This window comes from Bos mutus, chromosome 24, assembly GCF_027580195.1.
Source record: "Bos mutus isolate GX-2022 chromosome 24, NWIPB_WYAK_1.1, whole genome shotgun sequence".
Lineage (NCBI taxonomy): Eukaryota > Metazoa > Chordata > Mammalia > Artiodactyla > Bovidae > Bos > Bos mutus.
Genome location: NC_091640.1, coordinates 40,856,440 through 40,873,300, shown reverse-complemented (window position 1 = coordinate 40,873,300; position 16,861 = coordinate 40,856,440). Strand labels below are relative to the sequence as shown.

Genomic DNA, 16,861 nt, shown 5'->3' with positions numbered 1-16,861 from the left:
AAAAAAGCTGGACCTCCATCCTGAACACACTTCGGGCCAACTCTGGAGTAATTTCTAGGTGGATTCAAGAGCCAAGCAGAGAAAATACCAAAAATTCAGGGTCCTGGCTGGCTGACCTAAAGGATGAGGAGACTTCTCAGGCAGAACAAGCTCTGGAGGGGCCGGTGGGATCAGTGGGCTGGTGCGGTGGGGGGAGCCGGCTGTGTCGGGGGGCGGGGAGCTTCTGCCACCGCTTAGGCAGGGGGCGGTCACTGAGGGCCAGATCATGGTACAGAGTCTAGAATGAGTCAGCCTGTTCCTGCTGTTTCTCCAGCAACACTTGGAAGGACAAGTAGCCAAGAAGGCAGGCTGTGGGGTTACCTTGGGAGTCAGTGAACAGGTGGAGTCGGACCTCTGCCCAGGATCTAGAACAGAAGGTCCTCCATAAACAAACACTGCAGCCTCTTCATTCCTCAGTGGGGACCTGCTTCACTAGCTTCCATGTGTTATGTGTCGTTCAGCTGCTCAGTCGTGTCTGACTCTTTGCAACCCCATGGACTGCAGCACACCAGGCTTCCAGGTCCTTCACCATCTCCCTGAGTTAGCTCAAACTCATATCCATTGAGTCGGCTATCTCTCTGTCTCATGTCCATTGAGTCGGCTATCTCTCTGAGTTTGCTCAAATTCATGTCCATTGAGTCGGTGATGCCATCCAACCATCTCATCCTCTGTCGCCCCCTTCTCCTTCTGCCCTCAGTCTTTCCCAGCATAATGGTCTTTTCCAATGAGTCAGCTCTTTGCATCAGGTGGCCAAAGTATTGAACCTTTAGCTTCAGCATCAGTCTTTTCAATGATTATTCAGGGTTGATTTCCTTTAGGATTGACTGGTTCAATCTCCTTGCTGTCCAAGGGACTCTGAAGTCTTCTCCAGCACCACAGTTGAAAAGCATCCATGTGGTATATGTGACATTAAAAAAAGATCTCTGTCTGCCTTAAGTGTCACATGAAGGAGAAAGAGAAATTCCTTGGGGCTTATTTCATGAGAGCTTTGCTGATATACTGACAAAGATTCTCTCCACGGCCAAAGCCTAGCCAGACTCTTCTGAGTCCCTCTGACACAAGGAATATGTGTGTCCTGAGGATGATGTCCAGGAAAGGCTGGTCACACACTCTCGTGGCTTTTTCCACGTGTCGCCTGTCCAGTGAGTCACCGCTGGTCCCTTGGGAAGGAGGGGGAGCGACAAGGATGCTGGTCTGGGACGAGACCCCAGGAGGCTCCTCTGAGTCTCTTCCCACCAGGACCCCACCTGGCCCCACAGAGACTTGAACGAAGGCGAACATAATTTCTAACAGCTCAAGGCTGCATCCCTTGGGAACTCTAGGCCCCTCAAAGTGCCCACCACAGAAACTCAAGGCTGCCCGAAGAACTGACTTTGGATTCCAGAGACCCCTGAGGACAGGGTCCCAGCTCCCAGCTTCTGTGCGACCAGAGAAGTCTGACAGACGCCAGTCAGGTGGTGCCGGATGGTGTCACATGGACCAACGTTTTATCTCCCTGACCCTACTGAGTCCCCATCACCTGCTCCCCACTCTCTCATTTTCCTTGTAAAGTCCCAGTCACCCTGAGCAAGTCAGACTGGAGCTCAGCTCAGTCCCTTACAAGTTAGTAATTACTGAATAAAATCTGTTTTCACGACTTTGGCTGATGTTGGGCTGTGTTTATCTTTGACAGTACAGGCATCTGGTACATGTACCTTTTTCAAAAACTTCAAATTTTATGTAGAAATAACTGTTGGCTAGTTCTCTATTATATTTAGTACTAATTATATCTAGCAAGTAATTCTCCATGGTCTGACATATCTCAATTGTACTCAAATCCCAGAAGTCACTTTGTTTATAAACACTCTACTATATGGATCTTATCATTTTAAGATGTAGGGCTTAAACAAAACAGATGATAAGAAGTATTTGTTGAAGGAACTCATTCTCCACAGCATCTCAGAGCTGACCAGGGTTTTAAATCCTAAACAGAAATATATTAATATAAAATAAACAGCCTAGAGTTATTTATAAAGTAAAGTAAAAAAAAATCTTGAAGAGAAATATCTAGCATGTGTAGTTGTTACTTTCTTCCCAAAGCAGTTCTATATTACAGACAATTAATAAAGGAACTAAGAGAACCAAGTAGAAAGCAGAAGCATTTCCAGTTTCTAGAATTTTCTCTGTGTGCTCTCATTAGATCATAAATTTTGAGGTAAGACAGGACCTTTATTCCAATTATATATTCTGTTCCCTTTCACAATTCCCTAACTATAGTGGTTTAGTAAAGCGTTTTTTTTTTTTTTTTTTAACTGTGTGTTATAACCCATTAGTGGGAAATGAAATCAGCTTAGTAGGTAGCAACTAAATTTTTTTTTTTAATACAGATGAAACAGAATAAGATAGGACAGAATAGAACAGGTCAGAGTGCAGCTTATCCAGGGAGCGGCACTGGTAGAACGATTTCTAAATCTTTTGCTTCAGTTAAATGTCTGTGTCTGTGTGTATACTGGTGGTGATGTATTCTTACAGTTGATTTGAGTCAAAAATGTTTAAGAAACAGTCCCAGTGCGATGCCAGACCAGCATCCTGCATCTGAGCTCCGTTCATTTAGTGAATTAAACCAGCTAACTCTCATGGGCTGTTTGGTTGTGTCTGACATCGAGGTCAGTGGGTTGCTTATGTTCTCTGTGCAGAGAAGGAAGGGGGCATACTATATACACTGGGGTGGACCAAGCCAGCATGGATTACATCCCAGGATCCAGGCTGTGGAAGACTCACTGTCTTATCACTGTTTCCTCTACCTACAGCATCTGACAGCATTTGTAGCAGCGAAACATCAGCACAATTAAAACAAAACAGACCAGAAAACTGCTGAAGACATCATTCAGAATGCATCCCTTGTGATTTCCTGCTGACTTCTGGAAGGGCCTGCATTGATCTGGTAAACACCGCGTCAGAGATGTGAAAGATTCAGAAGAGCCCCATGGACCATTTCCTAAGCAACTCAATACCACAAGAAAGACTTGGAAATTCATGTCCTTTCCCCCATTGCTACAAAGCTGTTGCCTCTTCTCAACTGTGCAACAAGCGTGAGAGTCATTTTTCATCCATAAAAGCATGTGTGTGTAGGTTTTGGTGTCACGTGTGCAAATGTGTCTGATGCCAAGAGTCTGGGCAACCCTAGAAAGTAAATGTATTTGTGGGAGTCAGTGCCCTCCCTTGACCTGGCACACAGAAGGTGCTCGATTAATGTCGATCAGTGATTGAATGAATGAGCTCTCAAGCTTGAAGTACAACTCATGAATAAATCTATTAAAAACGACAGAGAACACAAGCTACTTGCTATCCAATGGATGGGCTGATGCAAATGGAAAAAGAAAAAAAATTAATTGAGCCTGAATTTATCTGGGTAAGAGGAACCATCACCAACAGCAGCAGGAAGTACTATAAAAAATGACAAGAGTAGTTTTGCACTAGTTTTGGGGGCTTATTCTAACACTCTGCCATTTTCATCCCTAATAAACCAAAGTAAACGCTGGCGATCACCTGCAGCCCTTAAAAGAATGGCTACCATTATACTTCAGCTACATCTGTTTCCCCTGCAGACTAGTTCCAAAATAATAAGGTGCCCTGGATCAGAAAGCCTCGTGAAAGAGGCTGATTAATGAGGTGTCTTCTTAATCATGCAAGTTTTAGAAAGAACATGATATTCAAAATGTCCCTTACTTCATTCCTAGTAAACAATGGGCTAAACTCAAAGGTAGCGGCTTTAGGGAAAATCTCAAAAAGGGTTATTTAACTGTATTTCCTACAGGTATTGGTTTTACAATGGTGGGGCTGACTTGTTTTTAATGTTTGCTGGCCAGGGACTGGTGCCAACTCGGACAATGGGGAGGTCAGACTTGCTGAAGAGCCCAGATTACCTTCCAGGTGATGGACACTGAACCCTATGCAGAGAACCATGGGCCAGGCCTGACATGTAAAGGTTTTCGGAGGAGAAGATCTATATAAGAAAAAACATGATCCCCTAAGGAAATTTACTATTGGGAGGAACATGTCACAGATTCAGGATAAGAGCGTATCTGTGACCATCAGAACTTCACGCAGTAAAAGAAATCCGCTTAAAAGATACTTGAAAGCCAGGGCAGCAGAACTGCTAACAAGTTTACAGCTTTTAGGCTCTAAAAACAGAGGCCTGAAAATATGTATGGAATTACAGCAGGGAAAGAAGTAAAATTATCCTACATTTCTTTAAAAAGCAGTCTATAGTTTTCCTGAGTCTCAGCTGCTTGATTTTCCAAAATACTAAGCTCACAGAAGACTTTAAACCTCCATCAAAAATTCTTAGTATGAGTTAAGCTTTACTTTTTTTCCCCCTGAATGGTAGGGTATATTCCTTAATTTCATACACATGAAACAGTTGCAGGAGTGGGAAATCCTACGGAGAGCAGCTGTGTTTCTTACTCGGCTTGCATCATGCCTACAACTCATGCAATGAACTCCCACACTGGTGATGCTCTGAAAGCACACTTAGAGTCCTGCCCACGTGATGGTGTTAGAAATCTTGATGATGGTGTGCTTATCTTGCAGGACCAAAGCTGCTTCTGGCATGCTCTAACTACTCACCTTTGATGTGCAGGAATCTACCGGATTCCTTTCCTATGTGAGTTTATGTGTTTGTCCACACACCTTTAGAGGGATGGACAAGCTAACTCTTCCTGGTATAAAGAAGCATGCAGTTCAATTATGCAACTCTCAGCCATTCAATTTTTTAAAAAACTTCCATAAATTATTCAGTGCATTTGACTTGCAGATTTGTCTCTGCTGTCTATAAACAGTGTGCTTTGAAACAAGGCTCTGTAAGGAATGCAATCGACTCTGCTCTACTGGTGGGAACTCAAAAAGCCGTCTGAACAGCGTCACCCAAACAGTTTTGAGTGGCTTCATTTAATGAAGGCAGACGAGCCTGTGGATTGCTAAATGTGTGTGCAAACTAGACCCTGCAAGGTGAAAACAGACCTCTCATGCTCAAATCTCGACGCCTTTCTAGATTAACGTGGATAACTGGGGAAACACCTTTATGTGTTTTGATAGAGATCGACTTTGATGGCACTGCCATGGCAAATCCAACAAATTTCATTCTGTATAACGTTAAGCTAGAGAGGAGCATACCGACAGACAGACAGACAGACAATGAGGTCATGCGGCGGGGCTGTGCTGGATGCAGGGGACACAAGTGCACACAGAACAATGAGCACACCATGGCATCAACGCGGGCACACGTCGGCACCGAGAGTCGGAGACACTGTCAACAAGCCTTAAAGCGAAGGAGGAGATGCAGAGGGGAGACAAAGCTGAGAAAAATGAGCAGGAGATGGGCAAGATGACTCGTCTGTACTTGAACGTCTGACCTGTCAGCTGGTCGTCGCCTGCGGCAGGGGCGATGCGAATATGAGGTGTCGTAAGCTGAGTCACGATTATCGCAGCTATGGCAAAGGAAGATCCCCAGGTCAGCATGCATGAGGGAAGAAAAAGCCAGACTGAAGCTAGGCTAGCAAGGAGAATCTCCATCCGCATATCACATCGTCTCAACTTTCTTCCAACAACAACAAAAAGAGAAGGAAAAGAGAAAACAACCGCAGCGAGCTGTTGAATGTTCTGAATTCATTTCCCTTAGACAGGCTTTCATCAGGCAGTTAGCTTTCTATATAGTTGCAAGCTTGGGCTGAGATTCTGGATAAATTGACTATAGGAGAAAATAAAAACAAAAAGTAAAAACATTAACTCTAAAGAAAGAGCTAGACTGAATAGTGTCTTTAACTGCTACTGAGTAGAGGGTAGAAAGATTCATTGCAAATTCTGATGATCCAAACTTGCAGCTTTCAAAATGTATTAGGTTATTTAAAATTCTTCTGCTTAAATCACAATATTTGCTCTTCTTGCTAAAATCCCCTTTGTGGAGAATACTATCTTCCTTCACTAAAAACATTTTTATGTTGAGAAATTTCTCTGATCACTAAATTTTGTGTAGAGCATTTCCATTTAGGAAGTTTATTTTGTCGCATGCAGGGAAAGAAAAAAAAATGCATCTCAAAACACCAGTTGAAAACAAAAAGACTAATCATTGCCTTTGCTCTAGTTATCATGGTTAACATGTGACCAGAGGTGTGATTAAGAGCCTTGAAGCAGAGCAGGCGGGCTGCTCAGTTTGCCTAAACAGCTCAGCAGCTGAGTTTAAATGGTTAACATTTATGACACATAGATATTGAAAAAAAAATAAAGAAAATTAAAACGTCAGTTCTAACATGATACAGCTGGAAAATGATGCAAAGAAAAAATATTGGAGAATTAAGGACAGGCTTACATGAATGATTACTAATTTACACGGAACAGCCTGGGTGCTGTTAGAAATGTGGCAATGAGTAAGGGACATAGATCATCTACCATCTGCAGACAATTAAACCCAAAACTGCCAGTGCATAATATTTGAAATATCCCTCTGCACCCTACAACTAGTGCTTCTCCTTATAACCAAACAGCAGCAGCCACTGGCTTTAAAAGTGGTATCATCGTCTTTCATGTGTTATTAATGAAAACTTTTTAGTGTTGCTCAGTGATATGAATAAACTTAACAGTTTGGTCAGAGAAGGGAGAACTCTCAAAGTATTACAAAGAAATTTTCTTTTTGGTTTGACACAGCATGAGATTTTGTGTACTGATGTAATGAATTGCAAATAGTAAAATGATATTTCTAAGACTTGTGAAAAAGTTGGTACCAATTCCAAGTTTATACACAGAACACTTGCTTGGTCATAGATACTGGTGTTCAACCAACATTCCTGTGAGGTTTTCCATTAACTACAGGAAAATCTGACCCACTCTACTTCTAAGAAAAATTATATTGTATCCATAAAAACTGAACATCTGTCCGATACTGAAATTGGTAAATGATAATGAACAAAAAGATTTTTGACCTATGTCAGGCAGCCATGCATTCACAACTCAAAGGAAGGTAAGCTGAAACCTGTGACTCAAAACTCAAATGGAAAAGTTCAGGATTTTCTATCTGATTATGTTCTGCTTTGTAAAATGTTCCTTTGTGACGATTATTCTTAGTTACAAGGGGTCTCTTGATTTTATTACAAATTACTATAAAATAGGGGTAAGCCGTGGAGAAGGCAATGGCACCCTACTCCAGTACTCTTGCCTGGAAAATCCCATGGACGGAGGAGCCTGGTAGGCTGCAGTCCATGGGGTCGCTAGGAGTCGGACACAACTGAGCGACTTCACTTTCACTTTTCACTTTCATGCATTGGAGAAGGAAATGGCAACTCACTCCCGTGTTCTTGCCTGGAGACTCCCAGGGACGGGGGAGCCTGGTGGGCTGCCGTCTCTGGGGTCGCACAGAGTTGGACACGACTGAAGCAATTTAGCAGCAGCAGCAGCAGCAGGGGTAAGCCAGCCCACTGCTTGCCTTTGCAAATAAAGTTTTATTGGCACAAGGCCATGTTCCTTGTTCACCCATGATGGTGGCTGCTCATGCACATCAGAGGCAGGGCTGAGGGGCTGAAATGGAGATGCTGTGGGTTGGTCAGGAAGCCTAAGATATTTACCGGCTACTCTTTACAGGAAAACTGGCTGTACTATGTCTTAAATACCAAAAGAATGCACTACAGAAGAGAATACTGCTAAATCCCGGTGCCTTAAAGATGGCATCTGGTGCTGATAAACCTAGGGTCTCCTTTAGGGACAGAGGTGCACACAGCACACTAAGCAGCACACTGGTGTGTCAGTTACTGGTGGTGGAGTCTTCTGGAATTTGATGAATCAGCAGCCACCAAACTACGTTCTATATAACTCCAGGGTTCCTTGAGAAGTGAGTTTGGGTCAAATAAAGTTAGAAACGTTGGGGTTGAACAAAGCTATAAACAGGTTTCTTTTTCTTAGGAACTTCTCGGGACCCTTAATACACTCAAGACATACATTATGAAGGCTGTTTCAGACTGAGAAAAGGAAATATTTTCTCTGTAAAACACAGAGCAGCAAATGTGTATCATATTTACGTTTCTATTTCTAAATCCATAGCTAAATGCTAGCAGATTAGCATACATGAGCAGCCTTGCTATATAATTTGTTTTCTCGCGTGTTGAATATGAGTAATTAAAAGGAATCTTAATTAGCTTTACATCTCGACAGACATTCTTTTCAGTTCTTCTTTTCACTGTACTTTCATTCTGTAAGCACTGTGGCCTAGAAAGGATGGCATTTCTTTGAACAAAACAGTGAACAGAAAAACAGTCTAGAGGAACTTCTCAAAGAGCCTAGTGATTAAAAAAAGAAACATTCACATTTCTGAATATAGTTAGAAATTGTATCAGGACAATAGAAATCCTTCAAAGTTTCCTGAAGGTCTCCCAGCAAAGCACATTGCCATACAAATGTAAGTGAAAGACTACACTTAGAAACAGTGAAGCATTTGTGCACAGAAAATTCACCTTTAAAATATGACATTAAAATAATGGTTTTGTTTTCTTTTTCTTTAGGGTTTATATCTGTCTACTATAATACTTTTGGAAAGAATTCAGCATATGTTTTCATGCAGTTTTTGTCTTGATTTCTAGCTATACTGCTGTTATTCAAATCACAGCAAGGACAGGAAGACAAATGACACCCTCCCCCAAACACCAAAAACAAACAAAAACCTCCAAATGTTTATTAACTCAAAATCTTCAAAATTTAAAAAGTGATACATTTATACTTGGATATACATCTATACTTAGAAGTCTTTTAGATTACACTCTGCCTGATACAACAGGCCCTCAAATATTTTTCATCCTCTTAAATTTGCTGAGGCTTGTTTTGAGTCCTTGAACATGCTCAATCTTACAGCATGTTCCATGTGCACTTGAAAAGAATGTGTACTCTGTACTCTGGTTTTCCGGATATTTCCTGAAGATATCGATTAAGTCTAACTGTCCTATTGTATCATTTAGGATCTCTATTGCCTCATCAATTCTCTTTCTGGAAGATTTGTCCATTGATTTGAATGGGGTGTTAAAGTCTCCTACTATTGTTTTATTCCCATCAATTTCTCCCTTTATGTCTGCTAGTATATGTTTTATGTATTTAGGTGCTTCTATATTAGGGGCCTATAAGTTGACAACTATAATATCCTCTTCCTGTATTGATACTTTAATCATTATACATATCCCTCTTTATCTTTCTTGATAGACTTTGTTTCAAAATCTATTTTGTCTGATATGAGCACTGCGACCCTCCCACTCTCTTGTCATTTCTGTTTGCATGAAGTATCTTTTTCTGTCTCCTCACTTACAGTCTATGTGTGTCCTCTGGATGCTTGGGGCTGGTGCAATGGGACGACCCAGAGGGATGGTATGGGGAGGGAGGAGGGAGGAGGGTTCAGGATGGGGAACACATGTATACCTGTGGCAGATTCATTTCGATATATGGCAAAACCAATACAATATTGTAAAGTTAAAAAATAAAATAAAATTAAAAAAATAAAAAGTATAACAAGTTTCCAAATGTATATATTGTCAAGGAGAAACATAGCTGGCATCATGTCATGGAAAACATTATTTTATGGGAGATTAAGGCAAAGTATACAGTTTAAACTAATTATTGTACCAGTTGGAATGACTATACCTCATTTAAGACAAAAATTCTAACCGACTAACAAAACAGATTTTTACTTTTAAATGTATCCTCTCAGTTTAGAATTATCAACAAAATCTTCCAAAATTAGCAGAAAGGAGTTTCCACCCTACTAGTTACTATAAGGCAGCCATAACGGATGTACACTGATTCCTAAGACACAGTTGGATCAAGTGGTCTTAAAAAGAATTCAACTATAAACATGTGAATGTGATTAAAAATAAAAAATAAAAACTAGGAAAATTTCTATGTATTCTACCATAAAGATTAAAAAGGATTCTATGAATTGGGAGACTAACCCTCAAACATCAAGTATTAATATAGTGTCATCATACAATGTCTTTTTAATGTAAGAGACAGAATATTCTGGAAAGAGTTTGCCTATAGCTAATAATCAAAATAAAGCTACATATACTTATGAGGAAATTAGATATATACATTAAAGGAGGATACATAAAAGTGCTGTTGATTCTTCAATATATAAAGACATGTAATAACACATCTTAGGTATTTTCCTGTGTCTAATTTTTACGAGGCTTTATATTTGAGACAACTAGTACCAAAACATACCCTTGAAATATGATTAAAATAATCACTACATTAAATTTCAAATTATCATGAAACACATCTTTAAGAGACATATCTGTGTTTGAAATTACAAATTAGTTCCTTGTGGAAAAAAAATCTACTTCCATACTTGCTCTATAAAGATACATGTCAACAGTTGTTTTATGAGAACACTGAAATCTTTGTAAATTCAAAATGCTGCTTAGGATAGTGGTTTAGTGTCTGAAAATTCAGTTAAGCCACTATACTGTCAGCAATATGTGGCAGGAACAGTCAAGACATCTGAACTCTTTTAAATTTCAAACATCTTTACGATATGGTGTCAGTAACATTATCAGACCTGCCTGTTTCTGTTTTGACTGGTCAAGACGGAATGGCTTCCTTCATTGCAAAATCAATTTTAGTATCAATCAGAAAAAATTATGTGATTATAAAGATGAGGAAACATTAGACGGTGCAGTAAAGGAAGGTTGCTGAATCTGTAACTGTAGAAATTAATGAAGTAAAATAGTATCAAACACTGTAGTTTCACCCACAAGGATTGCACTTCCCAAGGTTCCCTCCTTGGTGATGATTTTATGAGCAGGAATAACAATGGGGTGCAATGAATATTAGAATCTATTTCCCTCTTTCTCCCCAAGTTTATTTGATAGAATAGAGTTTGTTGCTGTGTAAATGTTTGCAAACTGACTCAGAAAATCTGAGCGGGGAAATATTTAGTCAATCAGGTCATCTGATTGCTTAATCATCCTTTGGTGAATTGAAAAACAAATTACAATATTGATTAAATCTAGTTGATGATGGAAGAAAACCATCCAAATCACCATCTAATTCAATCTATTGTGAAAACAGCAAACATCAGATTTCCATGTTTACTAGTGTGTTATTTATATAATTACCTAACTATGCAAATGAACAAGATAGCAGATATTTTGTTGTTTTGAGTCAACTGGGCACTGACTCAGTTTTAGTAAAAATGAGGACAGATACTCATACACTGCAAAAAGCGCGAGTGGCCAGAGGATCTGCCAGGTGAAAGCCAGGAGATACAGGGAAACTGGTGTAGGAGTCCAAACACTTGGGATCAAGCCTTGACCCACAGATTATTAGATGAGTGTCAATGGCAGGTCAATTCGTCTCCCCAAATATGCATTTTTTTCATCTCAGAAAAATAGCAATTTGTGTCTCTGTTTTCACAGTAATTTAGAAGAAATAAATGAGAACATGCATATGAAAGCAATTTTAACTTTCAGCTGTGACATGAAAGGCAAGGCATTATAAATTAGGCATTCTGGAACTGGGTTTTCAGAATTCAATAAAGCAATCTGAGCATGGGTCATGATCTGGAGGCCTAAGATGGTCAACACCTCACTCAAAGGCCTTATCATACTGTAATAATTAATAGTTAAAAGTGAATTACAATTTAGAAAACACATCAATGTCTGTAGCTCCATTTTTTAAAAAGTAATTTAGCCCTACAAATAAAGGCTCTTAATCAAGTACAATATAATATAAAGAATTGAGAATTTTAAAATCAATATAAGGAGATTCTTGGAAATTGAGCTATGAGCCCATGAGGACAAACAAAATATAAATGAGCTAAGTACATCCCACAAGGCCTGACACATAATAGGAAACCAAGAATATCTGTCAAGTCAACGGGATAAAGAGGTCATGTATCTTCAGGACATGAGAATTTTGAAAATGCCGATGGGCACCTGTAATCTATTTAAACTCTGTGGCCTAAACGCCAAACGACAAAAACAACAAGGTGTTTTCATCCAACAGAAGTCATCAAGGCAGTCCCTGTGATCTGACGAAACCTGGGGCTTTCTGCCGTCCTTTCTAAATTCAGCCTCACAGCACTTGCTCATTGTCCTCATGTCCTGTCTAATGATTTGAAAGAGTGTATTTAACTACAAGTGTTAATGCATGCTGCCTTGTTCTCATGTAGCTTTGGACATTTCTAAAGGCATTTATACACTTCCACGGGATGGTTAAAAGCACACTGCAAGGTTGACAAGATGAGGTCACAGCATGTATACACACACACACACACCCCTGCAGTCTCTTCTTTAGGAGGTGTAGAGCTTATGCTGATTGACTCTAATCTACATCTCTTCCTTGATCACATTTTTTCAGGATTATAACCAGGCCTGGGAAACAGAAGGTCCACAGTAACATCTCCTGGTCCCTGGGTTGAGAGACACACACGTCACCAGTGAAAAGAGCCCAAGCAGACTGTGTTTTACAGATTATAACTAGATAATTGCTTTAAAGGGCTTCCCTGGTGGCTCAACATTAAAGACTCTGCCTGCCAATGCAGGACACTTTGGTTTCATCCTTTGGTTGGAAAGGTATCCTGGAGAAGGGAATGGCAGCCCACTCTAGTATTCTTGCCTGGAGAATCCCATGGACAGAGGAGCCTGGCAGGCTACAGCCCATGGGGTTGCAAAAGAGTCGGACACAACTTAGCGACTAAACAACAAATTGCTTTAAAACAGCAGGAGGTAATTTACTGTCCTGCATCTGAGGTTCACTAAACACAGTATTACTAGGTAGGGTACTATGGTTTAAAACACAGATAGGCGATCATATAAAAAGTAATTCTATTTTAATAGAATTTTTAAAAAGATAACCACTGAAAACTGCTTTGAAACACAGCAATATGACTTCTTGTTTGAAAAAAAAATCTACACGAAACATAGTTCACCGCCATACAATCCTAGTACATACACGGGAACACACACATGTCCAACACACTTCTTTCAGTGACGTGAACATTTCAAGAAGTTTTGAAATACCATCTAAAATTGGAGAGGACAGAAACCAGAACAACCCACAGTTTCAACCTACCTTTTGTGGCCACTCGGACACAGTCTATTTTGGTTTCCTGTGTTAAATAAAGAGGGGAGAAAAATCACTATTCATGTTTTCTGTGAAACCAATAAAATCTCTGCAGTTCTTCTTAAACACAGATAAGGGGAGGTCTCATTGTTCCAAGTGTGGCATTAATCACATGTGATTACCTCTGATACATTTTCTGGCTCCAGGGATGCCGGTGGTGGTGCTTGTGGGCACCTGTCAGCAGGTGGTGGGTAGAAGCTATGCACAGAACTGCCTTCGCCTGGTGGGGGCCCCAAACTCCCTTCTCCAGATCCCTCACTGACTCCCTGTGCAAACACTTGTGGGGAAAACCTGTCTCCCTGATTCTCACTGGCCAAAGGTAGTCGGAAAAACCACTGTTGAGTCTGAAAAAGTCACCCTTTTCTCTAAGGAGACTTTCTTGTCTCGTGAGAGCTCTGGGTTGGTCTAAACAGGAAAGGGAAGAAAAATTCAAAAACAACTTGATAGTTTGTATTTTGTTTTCATCTTATCTTTCTAAAGCTGTTTTCTCTTAGGAAAGAAAAAAAAAAAAGATAACTAATTTAGTCCCAGCTATAAGAAGCATAAACTCTTGTGGCACCAAAGAAATGGGACAGAATATGCTGAAAAGACAGATGTTGTGAATCTCACAAAATTGTAAATGAGCTGAATGTACGTGCTGGAGCTGTGCTGTTTTCCTGTAAAATGGTAAGCTAAGCAGAATTACTAGCCAACTTTTGGTAACGAGTAAAAACTGAAAATAAAAACCATCCCATTGACAATATATTCTTCCTACTGAAACCATGTACGAATATATTTGTTTTTTCCTAGGAATTTCTCCAGGTGAAAATAATTTTTAAAAAGAGAGAATAAAACACATTTATTCCAAGTAAAAACACACAAAAGCATGACTTCCCTTCTTACGACTACAATATGTGATTTGACTGTGTTCGCATTAATAATCCTGAACAGCCTAAGCAAACAGCCATTTATAAAACTTACCCCATTGGCTCTACTAGCTGCTTGGAAGTAAATTCTGTAGCTTTTATGGGGAAGGAGAGGGGTGTTCCAGTACCCGTTGTAAGTCTTATTATCACCAATAGTAAAGGGCTGAGCCGCTTGGAGGCTGTTGGCTGGGAATTCTGCAGCGAAGTAGTACTGGGAATTCAGTATGGAGGCGTTCTGGAAGTGGATGGGCACCGGGTAGCATTTTAAGATTTCTGTGGTCTTTTTCGTTCTTCGAGGACGCTCTTCCTCAACCACTATTTGGTAGACACTAGAAAAAAAGAGAGTATTCTCAGTGACGGCTTAGGAAAACAGAGCCGAATCCCTTTTGTTCAACTGCACGGACCCATAGGACACCCCAGATAAACAGCAAACTGGACAGAGTCAGTAATAAGGGCTTAGTGCCTAGTGGACATGGACTCCACACTTGCTCCGTGAAAGAGACAGGAAGTGCTTAGAGTTCTTCCACAGAGCTCTCTAACCCCGAATAAGACAATTTCTGGAAGGAAAGAAAATTCACCATAGTTAAAACATTTTTATATAGCAATTTCTGCTGTTGATGTGAGCAGAACACCAAGACAATGTTCCTCTTATACAATATCGAAGATGAATTTGTAGAAAATGAACTCGGTTCAACCAATCAATGAAACTATATTAGCTGTAAGTTCATTGAAAAAGGTAACATAATATTTCTTCAGTGACATCTGTATGAACACCTGTGAATTCTTACCAGGTCACAAGATACAAGATGTGATGATTCAGGCTAACCAAGGTGTAACTTCCATATATATATATTTTTAATCTATTTTTAATTGGAGGATAATTGCTTTACAATATTGTTTTGGTTTCCGCCATACATCAACATGAATCAGCCATAGGTATACATATGTCCCTTCCTTCTTGAACCTCCCTCCCATCTCTCACCCAATCCTGCCCCTCCAGGTTGTCACAGAGCACCAGATTTGAGCTCCCTGTGTCATACAGCAAATTTGCACTGGCTATCTATTTTACACATGGTAATGTACATGTTTCCATGCTACTCTCTCAATTCGTCCCACCCTCTCATTCCTCCACTGTGTCCACAAGTCCGCTCTCTATGTCTGCATCTCCACTGCTGCCCTGCAGATAGGTTCATCAGCACCATCTTTCTACATTCCACATATATTAAACTAATTGAAGAAGACACATGCACTCCAATGTTCACTGCAGCACTGTTTACAATAGTTAGGACATGGGAGCGACCTAGATGTCCATCAACAGATGAATGGATAAAGAAGTTGTGGTACATATACACAAGGGAATATTATTCAGCCATAAAAAGGAACCCATATTTTCTTATATTCCTTTGCATTCACTGTATTCAGTCAGTGGAAAGACAGGACGTTAGGAATGCAGAAAAAAAGGCATTTGCATTTCAAAAGCCAACAACTTGGAGTCAAAAGCAGTTTCTAAGAGGAAATTATGAACAGGGTATTTGAATTACATATAAAGATAAGATGGGGCTGAGTATCCTCAGAAGATGCTGTGAGTTCAGATGTCCCCTGGGAGGACTGGGTCTCCTGGTTCCTACCCACCTTTCTCTCCACACCCCCTTTCAACGTTTGTGAAATTTGAATTAGCCTTAGGAGAATGGGAGAGACCTTGAAGGGATGGATTTCTTTACTGAGAGGCATACATTTACTAGAATGATGAACTTCTGTGCAGTTCGGCTGGAGAAAAAAAATGATTCTAATACAGAGAAACCTTGGCAGCAGTTTTGAAAAACTGAATCCAGATTAGATTGCAAGTTCTTCTGACAAGGAGATGTATCTTTTTCTTACTTTATCAGAAAAGCACCACGACTCCCCGAGCACAAGTCTGTAATTCTGGGGTTGCTCAGCATGGACACTCGTTTAAGCTGGGGAAACAGAACAGGAGGGAGGTGCTTTCCACCCCCACCAGCTGGAGTCAGCGAGGGGAGGTCTCTCTCTATGCTCCTGTCCCTGTGAACTTTGGATCTGCACCTGGTGAATCTCCTGTTTCTGGAAGTATAACCACTTAGCACATTCTATTACGGCCATGCCATGCAGTAGCCGTTCCGTTTGTAATTCTGTTTTAATAAAAATTGATGGTTGTAGAACATGAGACTGCTCACTAGGCAGGGGGTCCAGGATTATAGTGTAATGATAAGGGGCTTTCTAACAGGGAGGTAAACTCAGAAAAGAAAATACGGCTCTTTCTAACCTCAAGACTTTTTACTGTTTCTGCAGGATGTTCCACCAAACCCTGTGGTGTTCTCACCTGCAGGATGGATGCAACCTGGAAGGAAGAAGTTAGGGAGGACCTTTCTATAGGGGTCAGGGACAAGGAACACAGACAGAGGTGAAAGGGGACTTTCACCCCCCTTCTCTTTGACTTCTTACGTCTACAGTCAGATGTGGCAATTACAATACATCTGCCAAGTTCTTGGACACTTCTCCACCAAGTATGGGATTGGCTAACCTTGATAATGGCATGCAACCAACAGAACGTAACAGAAGGACAATGTGCAACTCTCAAGGCTTCAGTCAGAGAAGTGCAAACATCACTGAGGAACTGTGACTCTTCTGCAGGGCCTGATGTTGGAGTGGTCGTCACTGGCATGCGCACCATTTAAGCTCTACTCTTAATTCTGCTAAAACTTGGCTTCTAAATTAATGTCTTTGGATCTTATCTTTTCTGATGAAATGAGACAATCAGATGCATCTCC

The 16,861-nt window shown here is 40.5% G+C and overlaps 1 protein-coding gene across 4 annotated transcripts in view; it reads right to left on the bottom strand.

The window, feature by feature from the left end:
• Nucleotides 1–16,861, bottom strand: part of PTPRM (protein tyrosine phosphatase receptor type M) — a 660,428-nt gene that overhangs the window by 228,307 nt on the left and 415,260 nt on the right. For all 4 annotated transcript variants that reach the window (XM_070361479.1, XM_070361481.1, XM_070361480.1 and 1 more), the window contains exons 12-13: nt 14,131–14,404; nt 13,120–13,156 (exon numbers count right to left, since the gene is read on the bottom strand). In XM_070361479.1, coding sequence (XP_070217580.1) covers nt 13,120–13,156; nt 14,131–14,404 — 311 coding nt within the window. The remainder of the gene's footprint in view (nt 1–13,119; nt 13,157–14,130; nt 14,405–16,861) is intronic.